General features: G+C 43.4%; 1 protein-coding gene across 1 annotated transcript in view; it reads right to left on the bottom strand.

Annotated features, from left to right (window-relative positions):
* Nucleotides 1–13,449, bottom strand: part of spon1a (spondin 1a) — a gene marked incomplete at both ends in the record, with an annotated part of 80,464 nt that extends 67,015 nt beyond the window's left edge. Inside the window, 3 exons of the mRNA XM_080843391.1 lie at nt 1–130; nt 12,409–12,515; nt 13,218–13,449. The exon at nt 1–130 is cut by the window's left edge and continues 4 nt beyond it. Coding sequence (XP_080699517.1) covers nt 1–130; nt 12,409–12,515; nt 13,218–13,449 — 469 coding nt within the window. The remainder of the gene's footprint in view (nt 131–12,408; nt 12,516–13,217) is intronic.
* Nucleotides 13,450–14,875: the final 1,426 nt, after the last annotated feature.

Here is a 14,875-nt window from a genome sequence, read left to right as displayed (position 1 = left end):
GGAAGACACAGCCGCTGCCTGAAGGGGGCGCTGTCCAGAACACCTGTATCCTGGTCCTCCTGCGAGGGGTGCTCTCGGTCACAGCAGGAGGGCAGTTGGTCATGAACTGGGTGTCTTCTTCGTCAATGATCTATGGATTAGATGCACACAGACACAAACGGACACAGACACACACACACACACACACACACACACACACACACACACACACACACGGTAGAGAAGTCAAAAGTAAGATTAAACTAAAGCTCAATAAATCCTGTGTGCTCAATAAAGTCAATAAGCAAGTAACAGAGAAACAAAAACAGAACAGCATACCCCACTAGACACAGATGATGCAGAAAGAGTCATTGAAACACAAACAAACTTCAACTTAAAAAAACTTCACAGTAAAGTTGATTAAGTCTTAAGGGAAATTACAAAAGAACTGCAAAAGCTGGGCACAAAAATGACTTTGTGTGTAATTGATCAAAGTGAAAACCCTGAAATTACAATACCATGATAAATGGCCATCAAATGGTATCAATTTGACAAATTATTTTTTGGGGAAATGAAACATTCAGATTTTATTCTTGTCCTGTTCCCAACCAAGGTGGGGCTAAACCTTTGCCTAAAGAGAGTAGGCTGATGTTCCTAATGTTTAATATGCCAACAAAAGCCATTGTCTGGCAGATAGACCTTCACTGACACCTGTGCTAGTCATGTACAGTGTGATATCCCTCGATTTAGATGTAGCATACAGTTATTTACTGCTTCATTCACATTACCTAGTAAGACAGCTGTGGGTTTTACCATCACCAATTGATTGTGTTTATTACACCTATGATGTGCTATTTTATTTTCTGCTCTGCTTGTTTTTATTAGTGTGCTTGCCCGAAGGGAAGCACAGTATTGTTATCGTCAAGTTTTCTTTATTAGTGTGCTTGCCCGAAGGGAAGCACAGTATTGTTATCGTCAAGTTTTCTTTATTTATTCTCCCCGTTTTTCTTGCAGCTAACTACTCCTCGCCCGATTGAGATAGAGACGCCATTCAAACACCAAAACATCCGGCCCGATCCCGTGCAACCTGCTATGACTTGGCGGTACTCCTTGCCACTCCTTTTTTATTCCTCATTTTCATCACCTTTTTCTCTCATTGACTAACATGGTGGAAGGTTGAGCCATTGTGACGTCACCCACTCTGAGATAGGAGAAGGCGAAGCTCTCTTAAATGCCATAAAAATCATGCTAATCGAAAACCACCATCAAGGTTTATACCTCTTAAATGCCATAAAAATCATGTAAATCGAAAACCACCATAAAGCTTTATATCATGATACAGTAGTAGTAATAGCTAGCGAGTTGTTTACGTTCACAACCCACAGACAGTTCAAAAGGCCCGACAACAGTCACCAAAGAAAACCTAGATATAATATTGATACAATCGTGAATAGAGTGATGATAGGTATCTCCGATATCGACGCAGAGACACAGTGTGAAAAAGGATGGAAAACTTAACTAGGAAAAGTGGTTCGGGAACTACGTGTGCAGTAGTTGGCTTTACCAACTCAAGAAAACACCTGAACAAGTGGTTAGATAGAGAGTGCAAAATATTAAAACGAATGTAGTGGCAACAGTTTCAGGTACAGTTTATACACCCGCTCTAACAGTGTTAACCAGTATGTGAGTAACGTGGGTTTTATTAAGGCATAGCGTGTGTAATGTGTAGCTATTTCATTCCGTTTGTTAACCTTTCCGGCTGTCTGTATACCAGCAGCAGAGCGGAGCATTTTACTCCCATGCCATCTCGGAATGAAATAGCTACACAATACACACGCTATGCTTTAATAAAACTCACGTTTTACGAGACACCAACAGAGGCACAACCGACAAGTCTTACCATTGAAGATCTTTGACGTTCGTTCTGAAACTACATGCAGCCATCCAGGTTAATCCATATCGTTGTGGAGAACGAAATTTGCATCAATCCTATTTCATTAAAACTTCACACTTCTTACATTGGACATATCCACCAGCCTAATTAGAATCTGCATTGTCTACTGAGCAGAAATATCTCCATACAGTAGATTTCCCTTCGTTTAGTATCATTTTAAACTTTCCAGATGACTGTATTGCCCCCGCTCGTCAAGTGATACGTGTCCAAAAACAAGGCTCCTTTGTCTGGATAGCCAGAGCTAGCATAACTGCCATTGAAATCCAATGGTAATGCTACCTAGCTAGGTATGCTAACTGTCGGTATCCATCATTAACTCGTTAATCGTTAACCATCATGTCACTGGCTTTAATTTAAGAATGGCATGTTTGTAGTACATTTAATATCAGTACACTTGATTCATTACTGCTGATGTGTTACTTATATATGTTACTTATTAGCAGCTAGCTACCTAGCCACTATGTTCCAGTGTGTTTTCAGTTAGTGTTAGCGGCAAGCTAGGTGCTGTAATAGTTGAGTTGAGCTTCAGTTAAGACGCTGCGTACCGTACTTCATCATCACATTCGATTATTTATTACAAACAAATTCGAATTCAGCTGTAGGCATGAGATCTGTATCTTGGAGACTAATTGCATCCACAATTTAAGTACTGCAAGCTAGATAACTATGCAGTTGACACAACACAGGAGGTCCCTGGGCCTGAGAAGGAGTTTAATGTGGCTATAATATGGAATTTTAAATGTGCCTAAAACTAGACTAAATTGTAATGAGTTTTCGAAAACTAGACTGAAACTATGAAGGATAACTATGACTAAATGTGACTAAAACTATTATGCATTTTTGTCTTAAGACTGAATCTAAAAATAGCTGCCAAAATGAACACTGAGATAGGGGACCCCTTAATCTGCAATTCATGGTTGCTAGCTCTAATCAGATGTACTACCTAGGCCAGGGATGGGCAACTTTAATGCTGGAGAGGGCCACAATTTTTCTTTATCGCTACCAGAGGGCCGATTCCCACTCTAGGGCAGGCTTTCCCCTAGAAAACACCTATTATTTTTCCTGTGACCAAGCAAAACTAGGGGGGTCTGGGGGCATGCTCCCCCATAAGATTTTTTTTGAAAATAACCTTTTAAATAGTGTCTTCTAGTGAGTTTTAGGAAGATAAATTAACAAATATAGATTTAAAATATGACACAACAATAAACATATTGAAGACATCTGCTGAGATAGGTGATAATTATACTGTAGTATGGTAGGGATTTGCAGCTCAAGTGAGTAGGTTAATGTTGTAGGCTAGAGTTCAACTGAGTAAGGTAGCATAACCACAGGATCAATGAACGGCATGATACAAGAGAGCCATGACATCTAGAATTAACTCGAGATTATTTAACCATTTAGTTTATTTTACTATTTTAAACTTCATGTTCATCACCTTTATATCCAGCAGCTGATTATGGCAGCTTTCACCAGCTTGGGTCGGACTGTTGGTCCAAGTCTGTTTACTAAACGTTATCAACGTCTGTTCACTCACTCAATCACGACCAAACAGAGGCGCGTGCTTCCCATTGCAGTCTGAAACAGGCTGGATTCCTGTGCTACTCGATTTGCAGTTAAGTGTGAATTTGACGATCTCAAAATAAAACGTTTTTTAATTGTTTTATTGGTGGGGCCAAGGAAACTTTTGAGAGGGCACTTCTCAAGATCTGTACATAACTTTGTCTCGATTAAGTTGTTAAAGATATCATCTGTTCAATTTCCGTGCCTGACAGCTGCAGGTCTGACACAGACCGCTGTGATCCGTCATTTTCGGGGTTGAGGATAGCAACGACATCACGTACACAAGACTTCACAAACTCTCCCTCACTATATGACTTTTCTATCACTATATGACTATATTCCCTGCCACCTGATACGATGCCAGCCAACGTGACCGTTTCAGAGTACTTTCAGAGTTATTTCCGAAAAAGCTGAGTCTGCTTCTCTGACTGACGATTCAAAGTATTTATGTTGTGCTTGCATAGCTCTGTGCCTTTAGGAAACTTAGGAGCTATGTTAGCATGGTGCTAGATTACTTTCATAGCTGTTCCCTTTACCACAAGACGTGCATTTTGAATGATGTCAAAGTAAAAGTCCGTCAACAGAATGAAGCATTTTTTTTTTTTTTTGAAACTGTATCGGCGGGCCGCAATAAATGAAGAGGCGTGCCGCATGCGGCACGCGGGCCGCCAGTTGCCCATCCTTGACCTAGGCTTATAAGAGAAGACTAACTTTTTATGCCAACGAACACCAATAACTAGAACTAATTTGACAGACTATTAAACCAATGTGATACACGTGCTCTCTATCTATACAGTAAAAGTGTTGCTTACGTTAGATACTAGACCTACAGTCTAACTCTAAGTGCATTAAGTCTTACAAGCTATATCTTACAATACACTTTAAGTAAAGCTGACTATGTAACCGCATTCATTCCAATATTGTTGCAGAGATGTTTCCTTTTACCAAGATAACAATTTCAACAATTCACTTAGCTCAGTAAGTCAGTATAACGAAACTCTGGAACTATTATGACCATGACTCCTGAAATGTTTGTGCTTAGTAAATATGCAAGTTTCATAATACAGAGAGACAATAAATATATTTACATTTGAAGCACAGACAAGATTTATTGCATCCGCAACCAATACAAAATCAAAACAAGCCCAAGTCTCCCTCAACAAATACCGCACAATTCAGGTGCACTCATTGATTAACACGACCTTTGGAGGAATAATTACACCCCATAAGAGATAATGTCACTTGGAGCCTATTTTAAGACTTCTCCAAGCTAAATGTAACACACTAGACCCTTTCACAATAAACAAGCAAACAAACAAACAAAAACAGAACAACAAAGATACCCTCATATGTCTAAACGTCAGTGGAGCCAAAATATAATGGTTGAGCTTGGTTGCTTGTTAAAATATATTGGTTGAAAACAAAAAGGTGTATTCAGTGTCACTGCAGACGGTTACACTGGAAGGCTGGCAGATTCATCCTACAACCTGCATTCAACGTTGTACTGAACACAGAAAACACAGTACTATACAGATTTTGTTCTCAGATATCAGTCTGTGAGGCCCCTCAACAACATATGCGCACTCGGCCACTGCAGAGCAGAGCAAGCACACTCTCGCAGTTCGTTCACAAAACGCATTCTAGTTATGATTGTTATTGTAAAGTGCCTAAACATTTCAACAGGCAGTTACACTTTGTTGTGTTTAATATGATAGAAAAAAGCTCAAGTTAATGATACCAACTTCAAGCGGCAATGTGTGTGTGTCTAATATTTTCTTCAAACTGATTTTTCTACCTGTGCCATTAGAACAGGGTTTCAGTCTGGCACACATGCTTCTTACTGAACATGTTAGGAGTACTGGCAAACAATATCCGCACATGCAACACAACACATTCAACACATCTTAACTGTTTTACTGATAAATGCTTTGGTAATAAATAGCCTATTTTCAATGATTAAGGTTTTGAATGCAGGACTTTTACTTGTAACAGAGTATTTTCACACTGTGGTATTGCTACAAATCTCAGCACGTCCTCCACCTCCAGGTATTAGTCATTTTACTTAAGTAAAGGATCTGAATAGTTCTTTCACCACTGCTCCTTTTTCTGATTAAACGTAGACACTAATCAAAATATTTGCTGGTCTCCCTTGATGCAGGATCTGTGCGCAGATGCATTCTTTGGTTGACACATCAGTCACGAAGGACGGATCAGCAGAATCCTTTAACATCAATCATGAAGGACGGATCAGCGGAATCCTTTAACTTTTCACTGGCCTTCTTTTTCATTGTATCTGCCAGAACTCCAGCAAACTACGCACATGCTGGGCTTTTAGTCGGATTGTCTTGAACTCAGTATTCAATTCACCCAATTCAGTACTGAATGTTATTGTCATTTTTTGCCGACAGAAGCATCTGTCAGGTTTTGAAAATAAATCGATAGATTGTTTCATTGTCACCAAATTGCCAAGCGAGAGTGACAGATAGGACACAGGTAGATGAGAAGATGACACCTCGTGCAGAATCGTCTCCAGACATTATTGTTATAACGACATTATTGTTATAACTCGATAGCCATGTCTCCCCACTCCAAGCACTTTCTATCTCACTCACACGCACACACACACACACACACACACACACACACACACACACACACACACACACACACACACACACACACACCAATTCTCGCGCATCCATGTGTTTCACGTGATATAGGATGATGATTTTTTTCTTTAGGGGACAGATTTGCAGTCACACTGGTGAGCCTAGTTATACAATTTGTCCAAAAAAGGTCTCAAAGTGTGACTAAATGGTCTCAGTGTGTATAGCCCTGCATTACGAGCAGCAACCATCAACCAGTTAGCTCCTTAAGTTAAACATAGAGGCCCTCCGTTACTGAAGATTACTAAAGGTGGAACACTGAAGGTGGAAAAAGAATAGCCTAGCTACAGTAGGAGTGGAGCACACAAATGGAAAAAGCATCTGAAATGCATTTCAAGTGCTATTGTGCTTTACACCTGTATTTCGTACAAGCTATACTTTTAACATATCAAGGCCATACCGGTCGAGTATACCACAGGGGCAGGCAAGCCACAAAGACATGTCTGTAATTCACAGTAATTTCCTGCAGTGATAAATAACATGCAGTTATCTCTTCTTTTATGGATAAATGCATCTTATAAATGATTGAAAGTGTGGCCACCCTATACCAGGCAGGCATATTCGGTAAATCAATACCGTGTTTAACACACTCTTTCACTCATGCTTATGTGTGTACATGTTGCCTCATGAGGACACAGTGACAGGGGTCAGGTATATGCTTATAGATGTCAGGTTGGAAGGGTGCTCCTCGAAGGTCAGAAGTAGGTCATGTGTTCTCAGCTGGAAGTGCTTTACTAAGGACAGATAATGGTGAGTGTCAGTGTGTGTGTGTGTGTGTGTGTGTGTGTGTGTGTGTGTGTGTGTATGTGTGTGTGTATGTGTGTGTGTGTGTGTGTGAGAGAGAGAGAGAGAAAGAGTATGTGTGTGTGATGGAAGAGTGTGGATAAGTGAAGGGGGGAGTGTTATTCCAACCCTGACCGCCTGAGCCAGTGAGGTCAGTGGGAATCTCTTTATTTCAGTCAGGCAGACAGAACTACAGATGACTTTGTGAACACATTCCATAGAGAACACAAGACAAAAGTATATAATCCTTACTGCCATGCTTATGGGCTAAACGGCATCCAATTTCCTACAAAAGCCAAAATGAACATTCTTTTTTGTTTGTATTTTATTTTTATTTATCAGACAGCTCCTCGTTCGTCTCAGTTGTCACAAGGACACACAGTCAACTGGCATGTGGTTGTATATATATGTGGCTCAAAATAGCGTATTTCAAGTAAGCTGTCAAACAACACAAAATCCAGCATGCTTAAGACATGATTTCACCATCACTGGCAGCCAAATGGCACTGATATCCTTCAGTTGTGCTTGCGCCGAAAAGAAGTGACAGCATAGCACTGAACGCATCACTCTCTCCGCACATCATAAAGATGTCAGTGCTGAATTCCTTCAGCTACACGATCTCACCCGCAAGTTTACTTTGGAGTCTGGAGTTTGTCTGCGGCCCTGATTTGTGGCTTACCTGCCTCGACACCCCTACTGCAACCCTGCTCCAACCCTAACCAGGGTTGATGAAAGACCTCAGGGGTTCTCAGAGAGCTAGACACAGACAACGGGTGGTGTGTGTGTCTGTGTGTGTGTGTGTGTGTGCAGATTTCTATGACGCTCCACGAGAATGCCGTAAAAGCCAGCTGTGAGGAGCGGCTGGCATGGGCTCTGCCTTGACCTCTGACCTCCACTGTTTGGGCTTGATTGAGCATGTGTGCAAGAGCCAGCTGCTGCACCTGAAACAATAGCATCCAGTGCCGGACAGCTCTGGCTGGCGGTGGGGAAATAAAGGGGGAAGAGGAGTTGCAAGTGGTACTGGTACGAGGGCATTGTGAGAAACAATAATCTCGCCTCTCTTCCCAATCATTTTCAGGCAATGGTAATCCTTGAGTGACTTTTTCTGCTGATATCAGATTACATCACATGTACACAACCACACTTACACTCACACACACGCACACGCACACGCACACGCACACGCACACGCACAAGCACACGCACACACACACACACAAGCACAAGCACACACACACAAAATCAAGTTGAAGAAAATCTACATACTGTGCAAAGTATCCCTCCCGAGAGAGACAAAAAATGCCTACAGAGCTCTAAGCATCTTGCAAGAGATTGTTGACAGGCTGCACACTAACAGATTCCAAATCAACCTCCCGTCTACCTCAAATCTTCCATTCAGGTAGAAGGCACCCGCCAAGCTCTCCTGGGTCACCTCAGCCCTGGGGCAAGAGTGAGAGACAGAAAGAGAGGGAGAGACAGAGAGAGAGAGAAAAAAAGAGGGAGAGAGAATGCGAGATGCTGTTGCCTCTCTGTAGCAGCTCTAAGTGGCTGTCACTGCAGGCACTCACACACACACACACACACACACACACACACACACACACACACACACACACACACACACACACACACACACACACACACACACACACACACACACACACACACTCTGGCTGGCCGAGGGAGGCTGACTGAGGGTGGCCGGGCTTGATTTGATGGCCACTCTTGTCAGCGCGGCAAAAAAATACCCCCACCGCCTTCATCCCCTCACCCCCCCCCCCCCCCCACCAGTCACTGGGGAAGATTGGCCTTTAACAGGAGAGGGAAATTAACTTAACACAAATTAGGAAGAGTAAACTTTGTGACTTCCAGAAGAGATGGTCTCAGAGGAAGGAGGGGGAATGGGGTGGTTGGTTGGTTGGAGGCAAGGAAGAGGTAGGCATTGGGGTTTCTGACGTTCTAGGTCTCCCGGGCCCCTGCTGTGAGCTGGCCAGGCCAGCACAGATGCTGGGTGTGGTCCCAAAGCTTCCAAGAGTGTCTGTGTGGACTGAGGGAGTTATGGGGAGTCATTCATTTGAAACTGAGAGAGAGACCAGAGAGCCACCACAGCTGCACGAGGCTTCTGTCTGATTTAACTCAGATAATCTGGCCACCTGCAATGTGTGTCTCTCTAAGTGTATGCCTGTGTATGTGTGTATGTGTGTGTGTGTGTGTGTGTGTGCGCGTGTGTGTGCGCGTGCGCGTTCATGTGCGTGTGTGCGTGCGTGCATCTGTATGTGAGAAAGACAACAAGAGAGCAAGAGAGAAAGAATATTAGACTATAACAGTGTAATAGCCTGTTTTAGCACAAATATGAACACAATTTTTGTGTGGGTGAGAGTGAATCAGCAAGAAATAACAGACAGGGTTTTTTTCAACTTTGCCAGCACCAGTTTATTGTAGCTTCTCTTGAGCAGCTTGTTGAAGTACTTCAGCAGGTATCTTTAAACTCTTTACCCCCCCCAAGAATAATGTGCCCTCTGTCCTCAAATCATTTTGGGCTTAGGCAGAGTGAGGTAGCGTATCGCTGACACCGAATGTGTGACTACATTCTTCACTTCCAAGCCCTTGGCATTTCCCACAGTCTGCCATGACATGCCATTGCAAGCAAGGCTCTCACACATAGGGGACTGAGGCTGGTGCTAAATAACAATGGCATGAAATCAATTTCAGGAACAAATAAAAATAGAACACTCGAGGACTGGGCCTGTGCCACAGCCTCCCTAGCTAACAAGAATTAGGTGACACATTAAAAGCAAAAAATAATGATAATAGACCAAAAGGTTCTTCACATTTTCTTTACTTTTTCAAGCACTGTAAGATGAAGGTGACACAGCCACAAATACTAAAGGAAAGGAGATCCATAAACCTGTGAATGAGATCTATGGGTGAAGTGTAAAAACAAGCAGGATAGTAACTAAAGCCATGAAAGATGGAATGCAAATGTTATGGTATACACACACACAAACACACAGACTCACACACACATAAGCCTGTAAACTCACACACATAATTACAACAAAGCTCAACGTGAAATATTTAGAACACTGCTGAATCTTTCTGCAACCAAACCTAAACAAACATGGCAATCCATATGCTATAGCACAGACAGCAGGTACTTCTTTTGTGTAGCAGAAACGCAGTGGGCTTCTGGGAGGGAGGGAGGGGGGGGGGCTACACTATGTTACAGCGTCAACACCCTGTCAGCACTGCCAGCATGCACTGGGCACTCAGTCATTAGTCCTGCCGCACACACCGGGTGGGCTCCCAGAGTGACAGCTCCACTTACAGGCGTGTGTGTGTGTGTGTGTGTGTGTGTGTGTGTGTGTGTGTGTGTGTGTGTGTGTGTGTGTGTGTGTGTGTGTGTGTGTGTGTGTGTGTGTGTGTGTGTGTGAGTGTGTGTGTGTGAGGGATGGAGGTGGGCTGAGGGCTTCCACCCAGCGCCACACTAAGCCTGCCCTGCTCCTTTCCTTCAGAGTGTTCTTATCGTCCCCTACACGTAGCCGGTGTCATTAGTCAAATAATTACACTTAAAAGCTGGCCACTGCCCCTGTGACATATCCTGGTGAATTACAGAGCAGCGCCACAAGCCACATTGGCTGAGTGAGTGAGAGGGAGCGAGAGAGTGTGAGAGCGAAGGAGTGCGAGATGAGAAGGGTTCTCATGATGTTTTTGACATCTACAGTATTTGAACCAAGCATAGGGAATCAGTTCTGTTTCTGCTCTACAGAGGAACATCCCATATGGATCTTAATCATACACTATTAACTACTATGCAAACGTCCAACACTGCATCAGAGGAATCCACATGTTTCATTACTCAAAGGCACTTCGTTCTTTTAACAACAGCTTTTCTTTCCTCTAGCTCGGGATTGTTCAAAAACTGCTCTAGCCTTTTGGACTGTAGCTGAAATGATTACTCATGCAGTCCAGAGAAAGGCTGGGTTCTGAGGGGTAGGGGTGCGAAAGGGCATTCTGTGCCCAGGGGTGGAGAAGCAAAACAAGATGGATGGCAGGTGATGGAGTGAAGACAGAGTATCAAAATATTATAAAAGAAACACTTCCTCTGAGCCTCACCAAGAGGTCTATGTGTCGAGACAAAGCTACCCAAAGCTAGCCCGACAACAAAGCAAAAGCTTGTTTCATCACTGTACAATTATTTTCCTACGTGCCTTCTGTGTGTTTCTTGAACTTGTCAGAAGGTAATACCACAACAAAGGCATACGTGCATACCCCAAAGGCTCCCTACTTTGATTTGCCAAGCGGCTTCAGATATTAAAGTGCCTGTTTGGTCAAAGCCTTTGCACGCTGTTGAACTGACCTGTTTTTAAACTCCACTTGCCTTGCTGAGTGGGAAGGGCACTGGTGCTACAAGCAGGCTTGTTCTCTCCCCCCCCCCAAATGAACACATTGTCTCCAACTGTTTCTCTCCATCCCCGGGTGGGTGGGAGCATCGAGCGGAGTACTCAGTCTGCACTTACCGCCTTCACCAGGCTGGTTTATTCCCATGTGAAATGGCTTTCATTCAGGGGGGTCATAAAGAAGAGAGGGAGGGAGAGAGAAAGCACTTCACTCCATGTCCCTGTACTTGTTAGTGGACATGTTAATGTGTTCAGGGGGGTGTGAAATGGACTGGTCGTGGACATACGCATCAGGGCTCATAAATGGAGGGATTTCAGTGGGTGAGGTGAGAGGTAATCAAGCTGCCTCTAGAACCATGTGTGGGTGTGTGTGTGTATGTGTATGTGTGTGTGTGTGTGTGTTTGTTTATGTGTGTGTGTGTGTGTGTGTGTGTGTGTGTGTGTGTGTGTGTGTGTGTGTGTGTGTGAGTGTGTGTGTGTGTATTTGTGTGTGTGTTTGGGTGCAAACACGTGGGCGTCAGTGTACGCATATCCATATGCTCCTGTGTGTTTCAGTGCATATACGCCTTGTTTGTGCACATGTTCAGTTCTGCGTCTGTGCACTGGTGGAGGTCTTTCACGGAAGCAAAATTCTAGAAGTCTGTTAGTGGTCGAGGTGTGTTGAGTATGTGAAGGGTTTCAGGGCTGTTTTCAACCCTCCCATCCTCCTGCCCACCCGCCCGCCCGTCTGCACGCCCGCCCTTCCTCCCTCCCTCCCCTGTGATTTTTTCATATTGCATGAGAGCTTGTTCAGAGAGGCACCCCTGGTGGCTGAGCAACAGCAGCATATGGCACATACATTAGAGCACTGGCAGGTGTGGCTCAACGCACATTTGGCTCCTCTGAGAGAAAAGCTATACATCTTTATATCCCCTACACCAGCCAACATGGCTCTGTGTTAATATCAGGGGTACCTGATAATGTACGACAAAGACTAGTACAACTTCACAGACAGGCATTACAATACTTATCCACACTGAAATGAGAATGCAGCCTAACGGGGATAACTCCAGAGTTTAGAATTTACCTGAAAATTCCCAGCATAATCCTCATCGTTGTCCCCTTCTCTGCCTTCCCTCAGAGCTATGAGGGTGAAGCCTCTGAAATAAGCAGGGTGGGACGCAAACAACGTCACTGTTCAACATAGAGAAGGAGGAGGTTAATATAGTACCATGAAAGATGCATTACATAATAGAACACTACTGGCTTCCTTTAATAGTTGTGTGCTAGTTTTATGTCTTTGAATGAATTTTATGTCTTTGAATTTTAACTTGCTCAACTGCAAGTAGAACCCAGGAGAAGCATCCAAGCAAACTAACTGTAGCAGAACGCTCTCAGATATCTGTTGTTTTTGTTGTTTGTGACATTTAAAAAAGTTATTTATCTTCTGCTTTGCCAAACTAAAATGGGTGTATGAAATTCATCAGGCTTTAATTGCTCTGAACTATGTAACAGCTTTGCATGTCAATATAATTATACTATTAGCATCCTTGTCAGAGTTAAACATCCTCTGATGAGCAAATTTCTGTGAAAGTGGTTATACTCAGCATCCGTTTTACCATTTTTATTGCAGCGTTCATTAAAATCCTTTAGGGCTTTCCCCTTAACCCAGATGGCTTTCTATCTCGAATGTATTTCGAGCTCCAGGCAAAAAGCGCGCTCTTCTTCGTACACGCTAATAAAATATAAGCTACTGCTTATTCTCTTGTTAACCCTGCGACACTATTCAAGGACTTCAGTGATAAGGTGCCGTGTCCGAGACGATGGGACAGAGACCCGCGAAAGTACTCTAACTCTATCAAATAGCAGGGCAACATTTCTACAGGGCATACGTACCTCTGTATGTGCTCCCGGGTTGGTAATTCTCTGGGTCCCCTTCAACTCTCAGTCGAAACTCATTGTAGCCCTCTCTCTTTGCTCCCTGAGCCCTTAAAATCCTACTGCAATATCCATCCGACTTGGCAGCTCTCTCCGCAGGTTCCTCGGTGAAAGTGAACGCGGTACACAGGGAACCGGTGACCAGACACTGCAAAAGCAAAATTCGCGTACGCACTCTACTTACTGACATTGTGTAGCTAACTACAATTGTAGTCAAGGCAGCCAGGGACAAAACTGTATTAAGCCCAGAGTCAATGCCTGTTTCCCAAACTGAAGATATAAGACAAACTTGTGGACTTAGCCCACCCCGGTGAAATAAAACTGTCTCTCACTCCACTACGGAGGTAATGCCATCCTGCAATGAACGAGAACGGAATCCAAAGCGCCCTCGCTTTGCGGAGAAGCGCACACTGATTTGCTGAGCCTGAGAGGCGAGTGATAGTCGACGAGGTTAGTGTTTACTTATCGGAGCGCAAGTCACTGGATCCGGGGAGGGGAAGAGGGCAGTGTCGCTGTCTGCAAGACATCGAGGCATAGACTACGAGCTGAATGGGTTCAGACAACAGATTTGAGACAAACCCAAACAATCCTACCACTGGCTTCATTGACGGAGGGTGTGTGGGGGGGGAGGGAGGGGGTATATTAGAATTCGCAGAGCGAGGTCCCACTTTAAAACCCCGCTGATGTTTGTTTAGAATGAACAGATGCTTGGAATCTCATTAATTATTCATGTGAAACGTTTAGGCAGTAAATCAGGTTGAATCAGGAGGAATGCCATGTTTAAGTTGGTCATTGTATGTTTTGACGTCGCGGACACTTCCGGAAGGTATTAAACTCCAAATTAACTTTTATCTATGCTCACGACATTGGTTATCTTTTATCATAATTAATTGTTGTGAAGTACAAAGAATATGAGATTATTCTAGACAGTTTATCATGTAAACATAAACCTGGCCTATATTATATTTATTTATTATTACATTTCCCCCAAAAAAGGATGTTCTCCAGGTAGCCTATCCAAAATATTACATACGTCTGCTAAATAAATATAAAATATAATTTCCAGCCACGGATAGGCCTTCTTTTACTTTCAGAACACACAGAACCGTTTTGAGCTTTGAGCATGATGGTCAGTAGCCTCCAATATCGCTTAGAACTCCCACTCTGCCTTGGAACGGAGAGGCAGGAGACAAGAACAAATCAATAAATGTTGAGGGGTTGGAGAAATCTCAGTTGTAATCAAACTTTTTTGGAGTTTTATATGACCCACCCTGCCCTTTTTCCTCGACTGCATTTCCAACTCCCAAGTTTATTTTATTGTTCAAATGAGTAACCCGAGAGAGGGAAGGAGAAGGCGAATCCTGCGTGCCGCTGCTGGATGTGGGGTATCTAGTGTATCGCTCCCAGCTACAGTGATTGAAGATCGAGATGTAAGTAGCAGAAGGTTGCACCAGCAGATGTCACAAGATCCCCCTCGCAGGCTGAACTCCTTATTCACCGACCCGGTGCGCTCTACACCGCCTTATCTTACGTAGGAGAAAGTGCCATTCTGAGAAACAAATGTCATTAAATGGATGTCATCCAACTCATTCGCATAATCAAGCACGAGTCTTTGC

This window comes from Sprattus sprattus, assembly GCF_963457725.1.
Source record: "Sprattus sprattus genome assembly, chromosome: 8".
In the NCBI taxonomy this organism is placed as follows: domain Eukaryota; kingdom Metazoa; phylum Chordata; class Actinopteri; order Clupeiformes; family Clupeidae; genus Sprattus; species Sprattus sprattus.
Note: the sequence above shows the minus strand (reverse complement) of the source record. Positions and strands in the feature narration are given on the sequence as shown.